Source organism: Ambystoma mexicanum, chromosome 5p (assembly GCF_040938575.1).
Source record: "Ambystoma mexicanum isolate Mex_15411 chromosome 5p, UKY_AmexF1_1, whole genome shotgun sequence".
Taxonomy (NCBI): Eukaryota; Metazoa; Chordata; class Amphibia; order Caudata; family Ambystomatidae; genus Ambystoma; species Ambystoma mexicanum.
The window spans coordinates 1,204,976,151-1,205,000,717 of NC_090930.1; the positions used below are offsets into that span (position 1 = coordinate 1,204,976,151).

General features: G+C 48.8%; 1 protein-coding gene across 1 annotated transcript in view; it reads left to right on the top strand.

Moving 5' to 3' along the window:
• PHLPP1 (PH domain and leucine rich repeat protein phosphatase 1) overlaps nucleotides 1-24,567 on the top strand; it is a 1,441,444-nt gene that overhangs the window by 392,942 nt on the left and 1,023,935 nt on the right. The window contains exon 2 of the mRNA XM_069613677.1: nucleotides 14,109-14,305. Coding sequence (XP_069469778.1) covers nucleotides 14,109-14,305 — 197 coding nt within the window. The remainder of the gene's footprint in view (nucleotides 1-14,108; nucleotides 14,306-24,567) is intronic.

Consider the following 24,567-nt stretch of genomic DNA (forward strand, 5'->3'; position numbering starts at 1 on the left):
GGTTTCTCAAGTATCTCAGATCTTGTACGTTTTCAGAGACTGGTGATGTAGGTTTAAAGTTTTGGGGTAGGGCCATATGGATTAATTTTTTGGGCCGTCATAATGTGGGTGCAGCCCTTTGTGAGGGAAAGGTGTAAAACACATACTCGTTTTCAAATGGCTTGTTTTTTAATTCTACATTTCAGACCATCTCTCGAATGGATGTTTTTTCATGCATACTGGATCCGTCTTGTTAAGATGGATTTCTGAACTCTGACCTGGTGGGCAGATGTTCAGAAGGCCAGCCTAGTTTCTTGGAACAGGGTAACCTTCTGGACAAGCCAGACCAATCAAGGTAGCATTGGCGGCGGTCAAGACTACGTCTCAGAAGGGGTAATGGTGACTGAAAGACCTCAATGAGCACACAGAGTAAAGGACACTTACAAATCACTCTGTCAGGTGTATATATATTAAAAATACAAATACATTTATTCAAGGCCTTTGAGTTTCAACACAGTGGTTATTAACAGTAACACTTTTAAACCAACACAATCCTACTAAAATACATATATACAAGACCAAGGAGCCTAAAGGGTTAATGCACGGAATGGGTCCACAACCTAGAAAGAGAACGAAGCAGGTAGTGCAGAGAGTCTTTAGGCAGTACTGCAGTAATCACAATCCTAACGGAAAGCCAGTCCAGACCCTAAAAAGAGGGGAGCCTATTGCTCAAATGTACTTGCAATGCTGGCGCAAGTGGTAGTGCAGATGGGCGAACCAGAGTCTCTTGTAGGGTCTGTAGCAGCCCAGGAAGGTTGGTGTGGTGATGCAGAATAAGTTCCCACTATTCATAGAGGGAAGATAAATATGTGTTGAATAGGAGAAGGGTATTGAATTTCTCCAGCATGGGGTCTGGCATGGATTCACATGCTCATGAATATTCCCCGTCGTCAGGCTGGGAATCCTCGGTAAAGAAAAATCAGTATCAGTTTCGTTTCTGATCTGTCTTTCGTAGTAATAACCAATCACTGGTCTCTGCGTCATACTGACCACAGCCAATGACTGCCCTCTACCTAAGCACCGCCTCTGGCAGCCATCTTCAGATTTTTACCGCACGTTCATGTGTTGGGATCCTCGTGCTATTGCTCTCGAGCGTTAGTGCTATTTTTTCACGTTTTTTCTCAAAAACTTCGTTTTTTCGGTCAAAAGAGCCTCAAGCTCCACCGACTCTCCATCCGATCAACGGGGACCCGTGTCGGATTCGTCTGCGCCCCTCAAGGGTGAAGATTTCGTCGAGCTACGCTTTTGGAGGACTCCAGAAGTTTCTCAGGCCCGGACATGGCCCAGGAGAAGGGAAGCTCGACGCCCGGAAAGCTGTTCAGGATCTGCCCTGGATGCCAGCTGCAGAACATCTTTAAGGAGGACGAACACTCCTTTTGTCTCTACTGCTTACATGAGGACAAGACGCACGTGGAGAAGGACTGTGCGTTTTGCGGCAATATGTCGGAGCGGACCATGAAGGACCGCCATCAACGTCTTGCCAACTGGCTGGAAGGGAAGAGCCCGTCAGGCGAGAAGAAGAGGAAGAAATCCGAGCGGTCTTCTAAGACCTTTGAGGACGCCCCGGCGACGGGGGTCCAACACAAGGCCAAGCACCGCGAGTCCGCTGGCACCGGGAGCGCCGAACGGTCAGGCTCTACGGGCGCCAGGCAGGGCGCACCCTCCCCGGCACCTTCAGCCACGAGCCAACGCTCTGGGTCGGGTAAGAGGAAGGGCGAGCACCCGGCGAAGCTCCTGGAGAGGCCCCGGTCGAGCTCGAAGGCCCCATCGGAGGGGGAGCGAGGCAGTGTCCCCCCCCTCAAGGATAAGGCGGTGAGCGCACCTAAGGTGGTGAAGGCCTTAATCCATCCGGCCAAGCCCTCTATCGATACTGTCGCGGCGGCCCTGGCTCAGCCTGTGGAGGCTACACCAGTGGTGGCGACCTCGGGGCTCAGAGTCTCCCTGCCACCTCGGAGGGAGTCCTCTTTTGTGCCCATCGATAGGACCCCCGTGAAATCCCCGGCGGGGAAGAAAAAGGGGGGTAGGGCGTCGTCGTAGATTCGGCCTCAACCTCGGAGGAGGAGCTGATTGAGGTCTTAAGCCACGGCCTTGGCGTGGAAGAAGACCGGCCCGTCGGGATGGATCCCGACGCAGGTGACGACGACATCGTCGAGGGTGCCGACGGGGCCCCTGATCGCCCGTCGGATTCCCCTCTGCCAGCGCCGCAAGACAACTCGGCGGCCATTTTGTTGGCTATACAGTCCTTATGTTCAGAGATAAGGACGAGACTACCGTTGCCGATGGAGGAACCTCTCCCGTCGGGGGATCCGGGACCTTCTGGTGTTCCCCCGCCCAAGAAAAGAAGGATTCACCCTCCACCTCCTTTTCAGCCGTCGCGCCCCGTCCAGCCCTCCTCCCCGTCCACCCGAGGGGATGATACGGGGACCTGAGCAGTACTGTAAGAAACAGTAGTCTAATGTGAATACACAAGTCAAGTTGAAACCAGTCATCTACTCCCAAAAAAACCCCACAAGGAACAAAAATTGGCTCTTGTTTTCCTTTGTCTGGGATTCCTTGGCAAACACATATGTGGATTTCCAGAACCAAAATAGGGTGAAAACGAAGCATTGTCAAACCAAAATAGGGTGAAAACTAAGTAATGTTATAATATCCCTCTGTCATAGGAATAGAATTTATTTTCTGTGTTATTCATAGTTCTTGTCCAAATGAAAACTTTTTTTATTGGTTTTTTTGCAAAAAATGTTTGTATGTTCTTTTTGTTTCACTTGTACTTAACTTTTATTGCTCTCCATGGTGCATGATTAATTCAAATGCTGTCATTTTGATCGAAAAATTATATTTTTGTGTAAAATGTCACTGAGGCTCTTGCACCAAAAGTTGTTTTATGTTTTCTATTAAAATAATGAGAATTATAGCCAAGTCTTTGGTCAATATTTAAGCGTTAAATTCCTAGCAATGACCCTCTGAAAACAGCTATGACATGACCACATGCTAAGCAGAGGTAAAATACAAAGAGCCAGAGTCAATTAGGACACTCTTTGGAACTAGAAAGTAATATGCCCAATTGAGTGATCCTGTAAGGGAACCTTATGCTAGACCTGTTTACTAGTCTGTGGCATTTTTCTTGTATGCTACAGTGTTGTACACTAGTTGTTTGCTTTTTGAGGTTAGAAAAAGTGAGGTGAGTATCAGTAATAGGTATACTACATCACCTGTATTTTACACCCTGTGGGGTCACTATTTGTTGATACGGGGACTGACACGGCAGCAACGGGTACGGACGACGAGGTATACGACGAGGATCTACCGTCGTCACCTCCCACCAGGGCTTCTCCGCCCGACGAGATTGGATCGTTCCACTCCATGATCGCCAGGGCATCCGAGCTTTTCCAACTCTGCCCTGAGGAGAAGAAAAAGGAAGGATTCCTTTATCAACGGCGCGAGGCCAAGAGGAAGACGGTCCTCGCGGTGCCTCTACTGGACGACATTTGGGATGAGGGCCTCGCCCTCCTCAAGAACCCTTCCACGACGCCAGCTAGAAGAGACCGGTACGAGAAGAAGTACCGGGTCCCGGACGCGGCCCCCCTGTGCCTCCGGGCGCAGCCTACCCCGGACTCCGTCGTCTCCGCGGCGGCCAGGAAGAAAGCGGGGGGGGGGGGGGTGCGGCCTCCACATCGACTTCCCCACCGGACGGCGAGGGAAAGAAATTGGACGCTATGGGACGCAGGGTCATCTCGTCTGCAGCGACGACGATTAAAGCGGCCAACGCCTTGGCTATCGTGGCCCGCTACGACAGGGAGCTATGGTACAAACTGGCTCCCCTGCTGGACTTCCTACCGGACGACAAGAGGGCGGATGCCCTGGAGATCCTACAGGAAGGTGAGGTGGCGTCGGACCACGCCATCACTATTGCGACGGACATCGCCGACACTGGGTTTCGCCAGTTGGGCAACGGCGTGTGCCTTAGGCGGCGTGGATGGCTCAAGGCTACGGACTTCCGTCAAGACGTACAGACCAGAGTCCTGGACATGCCGTTCGATGGGAACAACCTGTTTGGGAACACCGTGGACGATTCCCTTCAGGCCATTAAAGCGGACACTGAGACGGCCCGGGCCCTTGGGGTTCTGCAGCAACGACGGACGCCCTTTCGGAGCAGCGGAGGCAAGGGTGCCTCCAAAGGTTCCGGCGGCGGTTTCTCCACCTACCGTCAAGCGGCCCGCTCGTCGTCTCAGGAGGCCTACAGAGGACGAGGCAAGTCTGGCGGACCCCGCCGTCGTCGCCAAGGAGGTCAAGGCGGCAAAGCCTCGTCGAAACAGGATTGAACCGGCCGTGGGGTCGGGCCCCCACCGAAGCACCCCGGTGGGAGGCCGGCTGGCGAGCTTCGTCAGCGTGTGGGAGTCCATCTCCACCGACCGTTGGGTGCTGGACGCCTTAGCCCGGGGTCACGCGCTCGAGTTTCAAAGAAGGTGCCCGCGCGTCCCCCCCGTGGCCAGGAAAGAGCTTCACGTCCCTCAGCTTCTCCTGGAGGTAAAGGCGATGCTCAGGAAGGGCGCCATCGAACTCGTCCCAAAGAGGCTTCGGGGCTCCGGAGTTTACTCGAGATACTTCCTCGTGAAGAAGAAGACGGGAGGATGGCGCCCCATCCTAGACCTGCGACGTCTGAACAAGTTCATCAAGGCGCAGAAGTTCCGGATGGTCACCCTCCAGCACGTCCTGGGGCAGCTGGAGGAAGGAGACTTCCTGTCGTCGCTGGATTTGGAGGATGCCTACTTCCATATTCCCATCCTAAAGGGGCACCGAAAATTCCTCAGGTTTGTGGTCCAAGGGCGTCACTACCAGTTCAAAGCCCTCCCCTTCGGACTACGGTCGGCACCCAGGGTATTCACCAAGTGCCTTGCACCGGTGGCGGCGCAGCTGCGCCGCGAGGGGATCCACGTCTACCCCTACCTGGACGACTGGCTCATCCGAGCCAAGACGAGGGAGCTCGCCGTGGAGCACACGGCAAGGACCGTCCAACTTCTCACGGACCTGGGATTCTCCGTGAACTACGCCAAGTCCCACCTGGTACCCGCGCAAAACGCACTGTTTCTGGGAGCGAAGCTCGACACAGTGTCCCTTCTGGCCTCCCCGTCGGAGGAAAGGACCAGGTCCATCCTGGGCAAGGTACAGCGGATGTTGGTTTCCGACGCGGCCAAGGTGAGGTCCATCAAGTCCCTCCTCGGAATGATGTCTTCTTGCATCTACCTCATTCCCATGTGCAGGCTCCGGATGCGCCCGTTGCAGGAGTTCCTGGACGCGCGCTGGATCCAAACGACGGGCGGCTTCGAGGAGAGGATCACACTCGACGAGAGTTTCCGCCGAGATGTCCGGTGGTGGGGCAACCGCGCGCATCTGACGGCGGGCATGGACTTCCAGACCCCAGACCACCAGGAGACAGTGACCACGGATGCCTCCCTGGAAGGGTGGGGAGCGCACACCGAAAATCTGCACGCGAGAGGCCTTTGGCTCCCGACGGAGAAGTCCCTCCATATCAACGTCCTGGAGCTCCGTGCAGTGTTCTGGGCCCTCAGGTCCTTCCTTCCGTCCCTCAAGGGCAAGGTGGTGAGGATCTTCACCGACAACACCACCACCATGTTTTACATCAGGAAACAGGGCAGGACCAGGTCCCCAGCGCTGTCCAAGGAGGCGCAGGACCTGTGGCATTGGGCCGTCGCCCAAAGGATGTTTCTGGTGCCGTTTCATCTGGCAGGGATAAAAAACACCATCGCCGACTCACTCAGCAGGGAGCTGCGCTCGTGCCACGAGTGGGAACTACGGCAGGATCTAGTGGATCGCCTCTTCCGACGGTGGGACACATCCCAGATCGACCTGTTTGCGACGGCGACGAACTCCAAGTGCCGGAGGTTCGCCAGCAGGTTTCCCCAGGCGAGGAGCATGGGCGATGCTTTCTCGTTCCCCTGGGAGGGCCTGTTCCTCTACGCGTTCCCTCCTTTGCCACTGCTAATCCGGCTCGTCAACCAGCTCAAGAGGTCACGGTGCAGGATGATCCTCGTCGCACCTGCGTGGCCGAGGCAGATATGGTTCCCGGACCTTCTGGACTTGTCAGCGTCCCCGCCAATCAAGCTGCCGGTGGACGCGGATCTACTCTCCAGGGAAGGAGGCGCCATCCTCCACCACGACCCGAAATCGCTGAACTTGCAGGCCTGGCTCCTGCAGCGCTAGAGTTTGGAGGATACGACATACCGGCCGACTGCAGAGAGGTTCTTGCAAAGGCCAGGGCGTCCTCGACTCTTAAATGCTACGGACACAAATGGAAGAGGTTCTCGGTCTGGTGCCACGCACAGAAGATTAACCCTCTACGGATTACGGCTCCCCAGGTACTGCCGTACCTGCTGACGCTGGCCAAAGCTGGACTGGCACACGCGTCCATCAAGATTCATCTTGCTGCGATCTCCCGATACACCAGAACCACGGGCCGGACGTCCTTGTGGTCTCATCGTCTGGTGAAAGAGTTCATGAAGGGACTGTTCAGATCGTTCCCGCCGGTGAAGGCGCCTTCCCCGGCGTGGGAGCTCAACGTGGTGCTGACCAAGCTCATGGGACCTCCGTTCGAGCCTCTGCACTCGGCCCGTTGAAGTTTCTGTCGTGGAAAACAGCGTTTCTTGTGGCCATCACCTCCGCACGACGGGTGGGAGGGATCCAGGCCCTTTCCTGCAAGGCCCCGTACTTGACTTTTCACGACACGAGGGTAGTGCTCAGGACGCACCCCTCCTTCATGCCCAAGGTACCGTCGGACTTCCATCTCAACGAACCCTTGGTGTTGCCTGTGTTCTTCCCGTCGCCTTAGTCGCCGGCTGAGAGGACTTTGCACTCGCTGGATGTGGCTAGAGCGCTGAAGTTCTACGTGGACCGCACGAAGTGTTTTCGGAAGACGTCACAACTCTTTGTGAACTTTGGACCTGTCAATCAGGGGAAGGCTCTCTCGAAGGCTTCCATTTCCAGATGGCTCTCCGGCTGTATCATGTACTGTCATCGGTTGGCAAACCGACAGCTGCCTGGCCGTCCGAGAGCCCATTCCACCAGAGCGATCGCAGCTACCACGGCGTTCCTTTCTGGTGTGCCCCTGCTGGACATATGCAGGGCTGCTACGTGGAGGTCGACGCACACCTTCACGAAATTCTACTGCGTCGATCGGGATTCCAGGGAGGAGTCCAGGGTCGGCCAAGCAGTGCTGCGCAACCTGTTCGCCTGAGGTGAGCCTGGTGAGGAGGTAAGATGCTTAATGTTGAGTTTGCTGTACTGCTTAATGTTGAGCCTTTGCCACCTCCCGTGGTTGTGCATGTGTGTACTGCTATGTATTCTTTATTCATGAGCATGTGAATCCATGCCAGACCCCATGCTGGAGAAGGAACAAGTTACTTACCTGTAACTGTTGTTCTCCAGCATGGGTCTGGCATGGATTCACATGCGAACCCTCCCGCCTACCCCTCTGCGGCTCTTCACTTGGTCATACTGCCACTTCACGTGCTTCCAAATCTGAAGATGGCTGCCAGAGGCGGTGCTTAGGTAGAGGGCAGTCATTGGCTGTGGTCAGTATGACGCAGAGACCAGTGATTGGTTATTACTACGAAAGACAGATCAGAAACGAAACTGATACTGGTTTTTTCTTTACCGAGGATTCCCAGCCTGACGACGGGGAATATTCATGAGCATGTGAATCCATGACAGACCCATGCTGGAGAACAACAGTTACAGGTAAGTAACTTGTTCCATATTTAATGATGTAATGGGATTACAACACATAACCACGCGAGACATAGACCAAGTGGAGTTTTGTTCAGAGGTCACGCAGTCCATAGTCAGGTTGTGGATCCCTTCCGGAATTGTAGCTAATATTATTTGGCAAGCAAAAATGCAACTCTTTGAAATGGGCTTCCCTCTTGCACAGGATCCAGAACAGACTATCGACAAGTCACCAGACATTTCCGAAATTAAATATATACTAGAGTGTTCGAGCTGATCATACATGAAGGCTGGTGGGACCATTTTGCGTGCAAGTTTAACCATTCGTAGGTGTGACTCCCATTGCTCCTAAAAATAGCGAGTTAGAATACAAGAAGGCACTCGCACTTACAATATTCAATTAAAAATCTACCCACCACTATCGCTGCCCCTTTATGGGATACCTATGTTATCACACTATAGCCAGCTTTACCAAGTAAGGGCAGGCCGTCCTCAGGAGTATTAGTGGCTGTAAATATAAATATGGGCCTTTCAATTCTTCCATGGGCATCAGAAGGTGCACATATAGAAGGTGCACATATACAGCTGGTTAAGATCAGGTCAGGGGAGCACAATATTGCTCTAATAAATTTCTACCGCAATCCAGCAGGCATAGTAGACCAATTTTTCTACGGAGGATTAAGTAGAATGATAGACTTGATATACACCATAGTAGATATCTCCCAAATTATCATCATGGGGGATTTGAATTTGGACTGCTGTGAATCCACTCGTGAAACAAATTAAGTGCAGACATGGATAGCATTGATGTCGGAAAGACAGTTCCACATGGTGAATGGAGCAGTACCAGGAGCTAGCACCGAAATACTAGCTCCAGTATCATTGATTATATCTGTTGATCAAGGGCTCTTCACTCAAGTGCAAACACTAGAGATCTTAGAGCAATTAGCCAGTGATCATAATCTCCTTTCTTTGATTATTAAATGGGATTTTTCTCATTCTAGCAAGCACCATCTAGATCAAGCTGTGAGGGTCAACTCATCTAAAATAAGAGTTAGATGGACCAATGCTAAACTCTCAGCTTTTAGTCAGGTTGTAGATAACAATTTTCGTTCTAGTTGCCCAGATCACTATATAGATCTATTGTTGCCATTTTTTAACACTGTCTGCATACCTCTGAAAAATAGAATTCGACACAGGCATGTTTTCGATCATGAAATTCAGATCAAACAAACTGAATTCAGGCAACAGATGAGAATCATACTAGCTGCGGCAAATACCTTGTGCTGGGAAGAGTTAAAATCAGTGAAATGTCAATATAAAAATTGGCTGAAGTCTAAAAAATATCTTATGTTCCAAAGGGATAGGTAACAAATGGAGAGTGTGATGGCCAAAAGAAACTCAGCAGAGATGTGGCATCTTCTAAATAATCACTCTATAAATCATCAAGCAGATGCCCAGTTAAATCCAATGAATGAACAAAAATGGATTTCTTACTATACTGACTTGTATGCCGATTCATCTTTCAATCAACTACATTATGTGCAGCTTTCTGATTCATTGTGGCATTTAAAATTCTCTCCTGCAATTATTGAATGTTATAAGAAAGGCCAGTTCATCCAGGGCAGCGGGGCCCGATGGTTTAAATAATGCAATGCTGAAAGCGAATGTAACAGAGTGGGCCATGATACTAAATAGTATTTTCCATCTAGTGGTGACCACATAATCAGTCCCCCCCCCCCCGTCTTAGAAAACCTTGGTGATCATCCCAATTTTTTAAAAGGGAGATCGCAGTTTGGCCAAAAACTATCGGCCAATTGCATTGTTGGATGTGTCTGGTAAAATCTTCACAAAACTAGTGCTGCAGGACTTTAACTCCTGGACATTAGCAAACAATCTGCATGATCCACAGCAGACTGGTTTTGTTAAGGGCATGGGTACTCGCATCAACCTACTTTCTCTTAACGTGATTAAAGCTCAATGTCAGGCAAACAAACAACCAGTGTACTTTGCCTTTGTGGACCTACATTCCACGTTTGACTCAATCTCATGGGTTCTTTTGTTCAAGAAATTGACGAGCGATCGATGCCCTTCTTCACTTCTTGATATTATTTATGCCTTACATTCCGATACTTCCATCCGGGTCCGTCTTGCCGTGGATGAAACATTATCAGATTTAATTGTAGCATCGCCTGGCCTCAAACAAGGGTAATGTCAGATTCTCCTAAATTCAATGATCAGTCAATCAGATCTCTTATGTACGCAGATGAACTGGTTCTAATCTCCAAGACCCATATAGGATTATAAAATCTGTTCACAGCATTCACAAAATATATTGAACAAAATGAATTGCGAGTTAATACAGACAAAACTCAAATTGTCCTATATCATCCAAAAAGTTTTGGATTTAAAAAATGTTCATGGTTTATTAATCATACTCCATTGAAGATAGTATCACAATATACATATTTGGGAATGAGCTTTGATGGCAATCTGCATTCAAGTGGTCATTTTGAAGGTGTGGAGAAGAAGTTAGACGGAGCAATATCCCAGTCTAAAATCATGATGTATAAATATGGCAAATTCTCGATTAAGCCGGCTTGGAAATATTGGAATCAGAAAGCGATTCCTTGCCTGCTGTATGGGCTGGAGACCTTGTCCATTCAAACGTCAGTCTGTTTTGACAAATGGGAATCGAGATTTTGGAAACAATTGTTACATCTTCCTTTTGCCTGGATAGGGTATGAGCTAGGTCTGACTTCCCTCCACGCATTCTATAATTGGCGACTGTGTTCTTTATTTGGGAAATGCTTGATTTCGACCAAATTAAATGTCGTACTACAAGTGTTATCAACATATATGTTTACAACTAGGCACTCTTTTATTACAAAGTGGTTGAATAACATCTATATCAAATTCTTGCAAATGCAGATGTCTCAATTGAATGTTGATTAAGAAGCCAAATAAGGCAAAAGCAAAAATCTATAATGCAGACTGGATTAAAACGTGAGATGTGCATGCAATATGTAGAAGGGGATTTTTATCGCTTTCCCCAAAAAAGAATGCAGTCGATTCTGCCTTATTTAGTCAAACCCCTTCAGTGGCTTATTGTTCGGCAATATTGCAAATTTTGTAAATCTTTTGAAAGGTTGATTAATTTCAGCCAATTTAATAAAAATGAAAAAAAATAGAGGGTCTACCCAAAGGGGCAGAACAGGTTCTAGGAGTTGGGAATAGTTTGATAGCTCAGGCTATCTATGGAAAGGAGAGGGGCCAACTAGAGATTTACAAGCCAGGTTGCATTTGCTCTTGGCTCAAAATAACATCTGTCTTTTTTGTTGAAAGCCTTGTGAAAGAGAGACCCTAAAACACCCAATTACTCAGTGTCCGGAGCTGTGTGTTGCTAGAGAAACATATTTTGCCAGACATTGTAGATATTTAGGTAATGTGAATCGACAACAATGCTGGTCAATGATTCTGGATTGTTCGTATTTTCCAATTCAACTAGCAACAGTGAATTTTTTGAAAAATCAATTTTTGGACAAAGAAGGTGGGTAAGAAAAAAAATGTTTGGATTGTACTGGAATTGTTCTTAATTCTGTTTAGGTTACTTTCACAACGAAACAAGTCATTTTGCGTGGATTCAATGATGAATGATTGTTTTATGAACATGATAATTTATAGATTTGCTCAAGTTAATTTAATTTGTTTAATCTAATTTGTGAAGAAATTGGAATTATTATATCGTGATTCAATATGAATACATTTTTATGAATTTTTATGAAATTTGTAAATCTTTTGAAAGGTTGATTAATTTCAGCCAATTTAATAAAAATGAAAAAAAAAATAAGGGTCTACCCAAAGGGGCAGAACAGGTTCCAGGAGTTGTGAATAGTTTGATAGCTCAGGCTATCTATGGAAAGGAGAGGGACCCTCAGGGGCCACTCTTTTGTAAAAACAGGTGGATGCGCTAGGGGACACCGGTAAGAGTTACAAGTACTCACCGACCCTTGGCGCACTCTGGATCAAACTTTGGCAGTCGAGTCCAACTTGGTTGTCGGATCAAATGCAGCATTGCAGCAATTCTGCGGCTCTGCAGCTTTCAGCAACGAATTTACAGCATTGATTCCCAAACGGGACAGTGGCAATTTCTATGCTCCTGGTGGATGGATCAAACTAGTTTCACTGTAGCAGGCTTCAGGGTGCAGAGGGGCACAGCTGCAATGCACCTGCAAAGTTTGTTACCACGGGTGGGCGACACAGTAACAGCGTGCACTCCGATTCGGGCGCCCTCTCTTTACTTCAGAGCTGGGAATGCCACGCGTACGTAATTCGGTGTGAGAGTGACGTGAACACAGAGCTTGCGTTGTACCAGGGACACCTCCGAGAAGGCTTACTTGCAGGGTTTGATGAAGGTGCCGAGAATAGTTGGTCCCACTATTCAAATGGTTCGAAGCGTCTTCGCAGACCTTCTAGTTCGATCAGATGCAGACAGGTCCAGCGGGACGACGGCAGGCTCAGGGTGCCAAACCTTCCAGCGGGTCACCAGCGGTTCCTCGACTTGGCTTCTTAGTTTCAGGATACCTTGATCCTATCCTTTGTTCAGTGAGAACTCAAAAGATCGACGTGGTATGGGTGTTTGCAGCCTTCTCTTATCCAGAATCTCATTCGCGCCATAACGAAGAGGACCCAATGGGAGATCTGCTTGCATAAAGACGCACCATATGTGGACCAATCATGGACCACTGTGGTCCCAGGCATTCACAGCCCACCAGACTCTCTGGCATCCAGGATGTTTATTGGAACCAGGCAGTTCAACCCACCTCCTGGAAGCACACACACAAGGCATGCAGAAGCCAGTGAAAGCTTGGCATTTTGCAGGAGAATGGATGCTAAATGAGGACTGACCTGGGATCGACGTGACCTGGGGAAGGTGAAGGGGCAAGATGGCCACAGGACAGGACAAAGAACCTCATGGCATGGCCATTTTGGAGCCAGGCCACCTATTTGTGCCAAACGCGGTAACCGTGTTTTACCTGGCAGGAAAGGATTAAATAAACATGAAACGATAAGCTGCCACCAGCCCTGTCCAAGGCACATCTCCTAAAAAAATTCTTCTAAAGTATCTAGGGCCTTTAGAAATGACAGGAAGACCCAAGTGCACTGTACTGTAAGGTGCACTTGCAACATGTTGCGGGAAAGTTGCAACATTGCAAGGACTAAGGGGAAACAGTCTCCCAGGGCTGACTGTCTTTAAGGACATGTCAGATTCTCCATAATAAAGTGAGTAAAAAGCCTAGCAGAGTGCAGCTGAAGGCTGTGCTCCACTGGCAATCACACTATGGTGTTAAACAGCAGCAAAAAGTTGGGGCGGTTACACAACTGGAGAGAAAAATTTACATAAATGGGAATCTTTCCTAACACGTCTCATTACACTCCTTGTGCTTAAGTGTTTGTAAACCACACACATTACATGCAAAAAACTTGTGAATATTGTGGTCCTGCTGGAAAGGTACATTTCCAGCACTGTTGGTGTATTGTTTTCAAATGGGTGTAAGCGTGTCTCTTAACACAAGTGTTGCCTTTTGAATATGGGGGCTTTTTCAGGACTGAATTATTAGCATACTTCCTCCTGCAGTGAAATATTCTCGCTAACCTTTTGTGTCAAAGAAATGTTCAGCACTGTTTTTGTGTTTATTCTATTGTGTGCCCACTACCTGAGCAAATCTGAGACTTTGAAAGCTTATGCATTTTACCATCTATGCATAACATTTTCAGTTAGTCCGATAACACAAAATCCACGTTTTTATACCTTTTATTTTTTATTTTTGTGAGTGATCTTTAGCAGCGTGCACTAATCATTTGTAAATATGCAGTGCTTTTTGTATAGCCCACTTGCCCAAGCTCGGGTTGCAATTACCATTGGGAGCATAAGGAGAATTGGCGCTCTATACATTTACGTTAGTGAATGATTGTTCGCTCAAGTAGATTTAATAATCATCCACTTCTGGTGCATTTTCAGTGTATTTTGGTGTGCTTTTGGATTACTCCTTTCATTAAATGTAATGCATTAGGAATGTATGTTCATGGTACTTGTTCACTTTTGTAGTGTTCACGGTTTGTAATAAGAGCTACTGGCACATTTTCTGGCTGTTAAACACTTGATAGGTAGGGTTGAAAGTGGGTGACCTATCTTGAGCTGTGTGACGCAGTCTTTTTCCCATTCACTTTGGACCTTTGTGGCATTCTTCAGGGTGTGACACCAGTTCAAATAGTAACAGGCAGACTTAACTGAAGTGCATATTTTATTATTTTTTTTGTTGCAGGAAAGCCCCATGGAATCGGCAACTCTGAGCGAATTCAGCTTTCGGGAATGTACAACGTCCGAAAGGGAAAGATGCAGCTGCCTGTCAACAGGTGGACGAGGCGCCAAGTTATCCTGTGTGGGACGTGTCTTATAGTGTCTTCCGTGAAAGAGAGCCAAGCGGGGAAGATGCATGTTCTGCCACTCATCGGTGGAAAAGTAAGCAACTGCTTTTTACTCTGGCTCTAAAAGGTGGTGGAGATGTTGTTTATAAAGTAGTGTTAGCGTATGTCAAGAGCTCCGAATCTTGCAACAGTAGCATGTATTGTAGGCTCTCTGGTTCATTGTCCTCTTTAATCGTATATGTCTCCTCTACTGTTTTCCTCCCACTAAACTCCCCCTGCCATCTTCATGATGTCCCCTCAACATAACAAAGGGCGTCATGTGAATTAACGTTTGAAAATGGAACACATACCCAGTAGTCATGTATGTAGTAGCAGAAGGCAGGCCGGGGGAAAAAAATAATAAAATAAAAGAAATGAAAGAAAACCAATCAGTAAGAAAGTTGAGTACTGGTTCATAATGGCCATAAGCAGGGAGAGTGGAAAGTTACCTGTATTGCAGTCAAACCAACTTAGCGCTGAAAGCGTCAAAAACGACCCGCTACACCGTGATCTGTGAGCAGTATCTGTAAATGTGGAAGCATGTCATTTAGAAATCTACGTGAGCGTTGTTGAACGCATCGTGTATGGTAGAGCGTTATATTCGTTGTAATGCACGGAACGGAGCTGTTCTCTTTGTCTGCCTAAAGCAGACTGTCCTCGCCGCATCGGAGCGTTGCCGGGCAACCCTCACTTATACGACACGTGATCGCGGCTCCTCTCCAGAGGGCGCGAGTTACGTGTCGAAGCCGCAATCAAGCCAATGGGCTTGAATCAGGTCGAAAAAATTATTTTAGGGTTATCCTGGGCTCTTATTTAGAATATTAATCCAATAAAAATCAAAAATTTGAAAAATCAGAAAATCATGAGAAGTGAAGAAATACTGGACATGAAAATCCAGTGTTCTGTGAAATGGTAAATGATATAGGGAGCAGAGCAGGGTTCTAAAAAAGAAAGAGTGGATGTATTGTTAAAACTCTAGAAAATATCTAACATTATATGTTCAAAACCTGTATATATTGGTGCTGCCAGTGGTGTCGTCATGTCAGACGGCACCTTGGGTCCTGGATGGAGATCCACGATATGCAGCATGCAAGCCAAACACATAGAAATTACTGCAAAATCCCATATATACGTGAAACTTTAGAATACTAAATCAGTTACAAGTTAACATCAACAGTATCATGTAAGTCATGGTGCCACTTACACCTAAATGTGAATCCAAACAGGTTCATTCAAACAGAAAAAGTAACATACAATAACAGAAAACATACAATTAGAGAAAACAGTGAAAATTATTCTCCTCATTTAGTCCATTAGGTACCAAACTTCCTAGTTTGTCTATCCATGTGTTTGATGGTATATGAATATTACTCATGACATTATTTGCATTATTTATTTCAATCATTTGAATGCACAAGTTGTGTCCACATTGTATAGACTTGCCCTGATGAAGGAATTTCCATTCCGAAATGCATTGGCATAACCAAAGTCTGTTGATGAATTGATTTGTGGCAAACACTTCCTCACTAAATATTACTAGTGTCTACTCTTTATTTTTCAAAAATGAACTTTGATTTGACTGATAAAATCATCGTTGGAAAAACAAATGGATTTTTTTGAGTTTTGTTACTTAATAATCTTCAAGGTTCTTATTGAAGGTTCATAAAATTTGCACTTAAATTAAACCCGGATTGGGACTTCAGAGAGCGGCTGTATGACTGGGTATTTTACCTAGTCTCTTGCCTCCACAAAAGTTGCACAGCGACAGGCGGTTAGACAAACTGGCTTTGTTAAACATGTAGGGACAAGTGTTAATTTTAAGATCCTGAATATGCTGAAACACGAAGCATTGAACGGAAAAACGCAAACATATGCAAATATATGCTGCATACGTGGACTTGCATATCGCATTTGATAAGATAAATCTGGATCTACTGTGGAAGAAACTTATCCAATTGGGCTGCCCTACCGACATCCTAGAGCCCATAAAGCTATTATATTCAAACACCAAAGACCTCTGATGGGCTTGTCACAAAATGTATACGAACTTGGCACGGATTAAAACAAGGATGCCCATTGCCTGCAGCCCTATTTAATCTCTTCACCTCTCACTTTGAAGTAAACATCTATACTTCTCTAATGAACCCCACAAAACTCAATGCGACAGCAATCCCATGTTTAATGTACGCCGACGAGACTGTAATCTTGTCAAAAACACCTCACGGCCTGAAGATTGCGTTAAATAAAATGCAAGAATACATGGTCAGGAATGAGCTTGCAATTAATGTCAAAGACAAAAATCATGACCATAACCCAGCAACACCAAAGAAAGCGAAAACATGCATTCCATCTACAAAAGCTTGAAGTTCAAACATATAAGTACTTGGGCATATGGATCAATAAATCGCCAATGGAACAAAACTGGTAGTTACATCATAAATCCAAAGGCAAATCGTTAGCAAGACAGGGTCTGATGATACATGAAGTATGCAAATTCTCAATCAAGCCAGTCCTAACCTTGTATAGGCAGAAAATAACCGCTATACTTGCCTATGGTAGAGAAACCACGATAAACATTGACCAAGTTATCTGGGAAAAAATGGAGGCCCTCTTTTGGAGGAAAGTTCTAGCCCTTCCCCAATCAACCCCTATGTCTCGGATAAGATAGGAGCTTGGTCTTCAATGATTGCATTCAATTGTAATCTGGAAAACTCTTGACCTGTTCTGAAAATGGAATAATGAAGATAACATAACGGTGTTGGACATCTTGAGAACTACAGAACTAAAGGCCAACAATGTTGTGTTAAAATGGAAAGAAGCTGTCAAGAAGATATGTACTGGAAAAGATATCTCCACGGACATGTTAATCAATAGACCTTAGAAAGCAAAAAACATCTTGCGAGGCTGGTTTGTATTGACACCAGTTCACAAAAACCAATACAAATTAACTTTAACGTGCAATGGAGAATCAAGAGCCTTAAACCAAATACCGCACTATCTTAGTTTCCGGACTGCAAAATCTGTGACACATTCTTGAGACTTAGACTGAACCTATTTCTTACTCTTGCTTACTTCTTACTTCTTGCTAGAAGGATAGCATGCCCGCGCCTAGGTGAAACTTGAATGTTAGCGTGTGCCACACTTGGAATTGTGAACACAGGCCTGCGCCGCATCTGGATAGGATTGTGAATGTTAGCATGCCCACACCTGGATGGAATGCTAAACATTAGCCCGCGCCGCATCTGGATGGGATTATGAAGGCCGACAAGTGCCACACTTGGACAAAACTATGAATGTTAGCATGCTAAAAGGTCAGGTAACCCACTAACCAATATAAACTCAAACTCTGCATACTTATCTCACTCAAAAAACTCACACAACAAGCCGCACGCACTTCACAACACTGCAACAACACATAAGCCGGAGCAACAGCACACGCGGACTGACACCGATCCAATACCCGCACCAAAGCTCAGCACCCGGTGTATATTGAGTTGAAGGTGCCAACAGAACACCACCCCTCTCACTATCCTATTCCCTCTTCACCTTACTAACCCATCCCACCTTATCGTTTACAGATCCGCCAGAGCGCTTGGGGACCACTTCCGTTGACGGTGCGCGGTACAAATACCTATAACATTTACTCGAGAGATTATAGGGATAAGATGTCAAAATAAGGAAATCAGTCATACTCCTACGTCCCGTCTCCTTTCCTCCATACTTATGGGACATCTCTTCGTCCTGTCGGACGGGACCGGAGCACTTTGTAAAAAGCATCCAAACATTTTTTTCAAAAATGTGTCCTTCCTCGTTCCCGGGCGGGGCCCAGCACGCGGCCATAACCCCACCCACCTTGGCTCCGCATCGCCCATCAGTCCTTTTCTCCGCTCGTTCGGGACTGGACGCACTTGCATCCTCAGAAGATATTCTTCCCTTTTTTCCTCTCTGGCTCTCGCTAGCAATCGTTTACTAGTCTGTCGTTGACACTAGACTTTCCAGATTGCTCTTTGTGTCACCGTCGCTTCGCGAGGGCGGATCCGCATCCTCTTTGCCTAGAATGTTTGGGTCCGGATCACCGTTGGGACGCCTGTTTTTACTGCGACTCCCTCTCGGTCTGGGCACTTCAACATCGGTTGGAACGTTGGGAGGTGGTGTTCAGGCAAACTCCTCCTTCACATATTCAGGCGTTCATCGACGAAAAGAAGACACGCCCAGTAAGTTCTTTACTTTTCAGAGCACCCTGGCCAGGGGATACCTTTCCGGGATCCTCCCAGACCGGGAGGGGCGTTGATTGCTCAGTCACCGGGGTTCGCCTTGAGGTACCCGTGGGGCCTAATAATTCTACCAGAGTTTTCTCCCAGGGTCTCCGTAAGGGGCCTGTGGATACCAGAGCACGCTCCGAGGCCCCTCCTGTGGGGGCTGTTTGTGGACCCAGTTCTGAGTTGTGGGGTACCTGAGCTTACTCTGAGGCCTCTGTCGGCTTCCCTCAAAAATAAGACTGGGGTGCGCACCAAGGCCTCCGGTGGGCTTGCTGTCACCGAACGGATGTTAGAGGCCTGCGCAGATAAGGCTGTTACTGGACCTGGGTCTGAGGTCCCTCGTACAGAGGCTAAAGCTACCAACAGTTCTGAGAGGCCTAGCAAGGCCTTGTCGGTGAAAGCTGTTTCTCACCGTTCCTGCTCTTGCAGCGACGCCAGACCTGTTGAGGGGACAAAGAAGCAAAGTTCTTCTTTTACTGGCCGTGCCGAGGTTCTTCCTTCGAAGGCTAATTTGGCGGTTGGTATGTCACAAACATTCCAGGCCTCACAGTACCGGCTCTGTCGAGGTCCCTTATGTTAAGATCTCTAATCCATCGACGGGGACCCCTGCCTCACTTCCTCACGTGCCGCAGTTTCCCTCAGGTGATGATAAAATGGCGCCCGTTCCCGCCACGACCGCGGCAGCCATTTTGGGTGCTGCCCCTACAACTATGCCATCGGCCTCAGGTGTAGGGCTTGGTTCCGTGGGTGAGCACAGAGTCCCTTGTGCGCATGCTTATTGGCCAGTTCATGACTGGAACGCCCGGATGCCCCTTCCGCACTCTGTTTCGTTGCCTGTGGGGTCGGCACCATTGATTTATGTGGATTCATCAGTGGAGGGGCCGGTGTGGAACCCTTCCCCGTTACGTCGCTGGAATTATCCTCCTCATGAGAGGCCGCCTCAGGTTCCAAAGCAGTCCCCGGAGGAAGCCTTTTTTGGTAAATTTCAGATGCTCATGCGTACCGACCCAATGAGGGAATATTTCAAAGGGCTTTTTAGGAAGATATGTCCGCCCGCGCCTCCGACTCCACCCATTCCTCCGGTGGTTCCGCCAGCGCCTCCCTTGCCCATGGTGCCTTCCCCGACTCTTCCGCCTTTGCCACCATTGTGCTTTCTGGGGCGTTCACCCTGTCTCCCTTGGAGTGTACCGGCCTGTTCTTGCAGAAGGACGTTCTGGCCGAGGTCCGTAGGGTCTGGGAGAAGCCACACTCTGGACTGTTCGTCAATAAGAAAATTGATGCGCAATACAGGCTGCATTCTTCAGAAGAGGTGGCCCTGTCGTCTTGTCCACCCCCCCTCCTCCACAGTAGTGGCTGCGGCCACTTTGCAGTCCAGGCCTGCAGCATCCTCTTCCACGACGGCTACTCAGGTTCTGGGAAAGGAGGTTAAGCTCCTTGACTCCCTTGCGAGGAAGATTTTTGGCAACTCGGCCTTGCAGCTCAGGCAGGCCAATGCCGAACTGGTTTTAGCGGGGGCTAATATGCGGATGTGGAAAGGTCTGTCGGAGTTTGAAGAGTTCATCCCGGTCGAGAAGCTGGAAGACTTAAAGGGGGGATTGTCCAATGCCAGGGTCCTGGCCCAGGATCTACTGGAGGCTGCGGCTCATCACGTGGACACCTCGGCTCGGGGCCTTATGCTGGGGGTTGATACCTCACAGCAGGCATGGCTGCATGCCACTAAATTCTCGAAAGAGGTACAGGACAAGGTGTTGGACCTTCTCCAGCATTGGATCTTTCATGGATTCACATGCTTAGAACATTCCCCGTCGTCAGGCTGGGAATCCCCGGTACATTATATAGACCCTTTCCCGTAGGAAAGCTTTTTCGACGCTTATGCGTCCTATCCACCTCGTTTTGTATCATGCGTACCCGCGTCGTCAGGGCGTCATGATATAAATACAGGCCCCGCCCCCGCGCTCCCTCAGATTTCAACCGTCTTTCAAAGTAGTGGGATCCTCGTGTTTTACTACTAGTGAAAACTAGGTTGTTTTTGTCTGTTTTTCGCTTCGGCGAAGTTCAAATTCCGGCGAACTATGTCTGGAAAAGCGTTATTTCGCCCGTGTGCAATCTGTGGCCTCAAAAAGGTTTATGAAGGTGATGGCCACATGGACTGTATCTACTGTCTCCACCCACACCACTCGGCGGATACATGTGAAATTTGTCAGGGTTTCTCCCAAAAAACCCTTAAGGACCGTAAAAGAAGGCTGGTCGACTGGCTTAATGACGGAGCAGAGGCCTACCCGGCTTCGGAAGTTGGCTCCACGGCCTCCAGGGGTAGGTCGGAACCTCCATCGAAGAAGGTACGGCCAGCTGAAACGCGCTCTGAGGACAAGCATAAGAGGAAACAGGATGGTTCCTCCTCATCACATAAAAAGTCCTCCTCCTCATCTAAGACGGAGAGGCTAGCGCTGTCGAAATCCTCCTCAGGGGACCGTCCCAGGTCTTCCATGAGTCGGGAAGCCTCAGCCGGGAAGTCGGCATCCAAATCGACGACGAAGTCTAAGGGCTCGACGACGACTAGCTCGTCGACCTCGGTGTCATTGACGATGCCTATTACAGTTCAAGCAGCAGCGGTGGGGATTCCACCGTCGACGGAGAGTCAGTCCATGGCTTGGCTGCCCGAGGTCTATGACCCGATCCCCCCGGAGGTCTTACTGCAGCCAGACACGGCGGGGTCGGCTGAAGGAGAAGGTGATCTGGTTCTGCAACCATCGGATTTAGGCTTACGGCCTTCCACGTCGACGACGACGGCGACGAGTGCAAACGGGGGTGTGGTACCGATATCGTCCACGTTATTGACCCCCCAGACGGTTTTGTCTCTGGATGTGCTTAATACTCTTCAGAAGCTCCTGCAACGGCTGGATACGCAGTTCCCTCAGCCCGGGACGTCATCGTCGCTGCTGTCTGTACCTTCCGTCGACGAGCAAACTTGCATGGCTCGATCGACGACGAAACACCCATCGGCTCCCCAGGCAGTAAAAGATCGTCCTCGAGCTCAGGAGGAGGGCGAGTTGTCGGAGTCCGATTCTGTACTGGGTGACTCAGGGTCAGTCATCTCCCTGTCTCCTTCGAGGGACCCGACATGGAACTCGGATGTAGAGTTGGAGTCTACGAGGAGCCAGTCACAGCCGTCTCCCCCGGATGATGTGGGAGCCTTCCATGCTATGATGGGGAAAGCTTGTTCCGAATTCGGCTTGATTCCGGAGGAGCAGAAGAAAGACTGTTTCCTTTTTGACCACATGGGTCAAAGGAGAAAATCGGTTTTTGCCATCCCAATCCTGGACCATGTGTGGCAAGAAGGTCTCAAAACGATGCGCCATCCGTTCTCGGAGCCGGCCATGAAGGGACGGATCGAGAAAAAGTTTAAAGCTCCGGAGTCCACTCCAAAATGTCTAACATCACAGCCTCTGTCTGACTCGGTGGTATCTGCGGCAGCGGCTAGGAAGGCCAGGGTCCAGCAAAAATGTTCAACGCCACCTGAAAGTGAGGCTAGGAGACAGGACGCCTTCGGAAAGAAGGTGCTCTCGGTCGGAGCGACGACAGTAAGAGCAGCCAATTCCTTAGCAATCGTGTCTCGATATGATAGGGAAATGTGGCACAAATTAGCCCCTATCCTAGAACACCTGCCAGACGAACACCGGAAAGCAGCTATGTTACTGGTGCGGGATGGCGAAGAGGCCTCGAACCACGCTATCAATATCGCAGTTTACCTAGCAGAATCTGGGTTCAAACAAATCAACCATGGAGTTGTGCTTCGTCGACAAGCGTGGCTCAAATGTACTACTTTTCGTCCTGAAGTACAGTACAAAGTCCTTGACATGCCATGCGAAGGGGAACACCTGTTTGGCGAAAAGGTTGATGAAGCGCTGAAAGGGATGAAAGAAGACACGGATACTGCTAGGTCCCTCGGCGCCCTGCAAACGGGTAGGAATTTTCGTTCTTTTCGCCCCTTCAGGGGTGCTTCTGGAAACTCCCGCTTTGGAGCCTCGAGAGACCGTGGATTCAATAGGCCCTCTTACTCTTCACAAGGGTTCAGACGAGCGTCCCAGTCGGCTCGTAGAAGCAGGGATTATCAGGCCTCCAGACGGCGAGGCTCGGGTCCGTCGTCGACGAAGACCAAGCAATCCAACAACCAATGACGGCCTTCGGAACGTCCTGGGGGGTCGTGTCTCTCATCGCTTCGACCGATGGAAATGCATCACCACAGATCGATGGGTCCTAGACACGATTCGCATGGGTCATGCGCTGCAATTCAAAGACAAGCCTCCGCGTCTTCCTCCTTTATTCTCGACACAGCCCCACCTCCGAGTCCTACGACAAGAGGCGGCGCTTATGTTGCAAAAAGGGGCGGTAGAGAGAGTTCCTGTAGCGCAGGAAGGACAAGGAGTTTATTCCAGGTTCTTTGTTGTAAAAAAGCCAAACGGCAAATGGAGGCCCATTCTCGACCTGAGGGTACTCAACAAGTGGCTAAAGAGCCTAAAATTCAAAATGCTAAAGCTCCAAGAGGTTATCAGGTCGGTGCAACCCATGGATTATCTATCATCACTAGACCTTCAAGATGCTTATTTTCACATCCCAATACGCCCACGACACAGGAGATATTTAAGATTCGTCGTGGGGAAAAAGCATTTTCAGTTCAAGGTCCTCCCTTTCGGGCTCAAGTCCTCCCCCAGGACGTTCACCAAGTGCTTGGCCCCTATAGCGGCCCATTTAAGGAAGGACGGTCATCATGTCTATCCATATCTGGACGACTGGCTGGTCAGAGGTTCCTCCAAGGAAAAAACACGAGACAGTCTACGAGCCACTATGTCCCTCTTGCAGGAACTGGGCTTCGCAATCAACTTCAACAAGTCCTCTGTAGAGCCTTCGAGGACCTTGGTCTTCCTAGGAGCGGAGTTTCATACACATACAAGCCTGGTGAGACCATCCAGCGAAAGAATTCAGAAACTTCAAAACAAGGCTTCGGAATGGAGAGGCGGTACCAAGGTCTCAGTGCGCAAATACATGTCCCTGCTAGGCACCATGTCGTCCTGCATTCCGCTAATAAACAACTGCCGTCTGTTTATGAGGCCTTGCCAGGAATTTCTAGCGGACCGTTGGGCGCAGAGCCGAGGTCGCTGGTCCGACAAACTGGTCGTCGACGACCATCTAGTTCAAGCACTCAGCTGGTGGAGAGTGTCTGCTCATCTAACGAAAGGGATGCCTCTTCTGGAACCAGAGTTTCAAAAGACGGTGGTGACGGATGCATCGCTGAGCGGTTGGGGAGCTCATCTGGATATGTTACAGGTACAGGGCCGGTGGTCCTTGCAGGAGTCCTCCCTGCATATCAATCTGCTAGAATTGAGAGCAGTGCGATGGGCTCTAAAATCTTTTCTTCCACAACTGAGGGACTCAGTGGTGCGTATCATGACGGACAACAACACTACGATGTTCTACTTGAGAAAACAAGGAGGGACACGCTCCAGATCCCTATCGACGGAGGCACAGAAAATCTGGCATTGGGCCATTCAACACAACATGAAAATCTTAGCGTTCCACCTGCCAGGCGTGAGAAACGTGGAAGCAGATGCCCTCAGCAGAGAAATGAACGAAGTTCACGAGTGGGTACTGAACGACCAGCTACTACAACAAGTATTCAAGAAATGGGGGCACCCGCCCATAGACCTGTTTGCAACGAAGAACAACAAAAAATGCCATCAGTACGCAAGCAGATGGCCTCAGAAGGGCTCTCTGGGGGACGCGTTCTCCTTCCCATGGACGAACAATTTTATGTACGCATTCCCTCCATTTCCCCTGGTCCGGAGGACATTGCAATGGATCCTCAGGTACCCATGTCGTGTAATTCTGGTGGCCCCATACTGGCCCAGACAGGTGTGGTTTTCAGACCTGCTACATTTAGCGGCAGCGGAACCGATGAGATTCAAGAAGACCCCCGACCTTCTGTCTCGACAGGACGGTGTGGTTTGGCATCACGACCCGGACAGCCTCCAGTTGACGGCCTGGCTCCTGACTTCGCCGA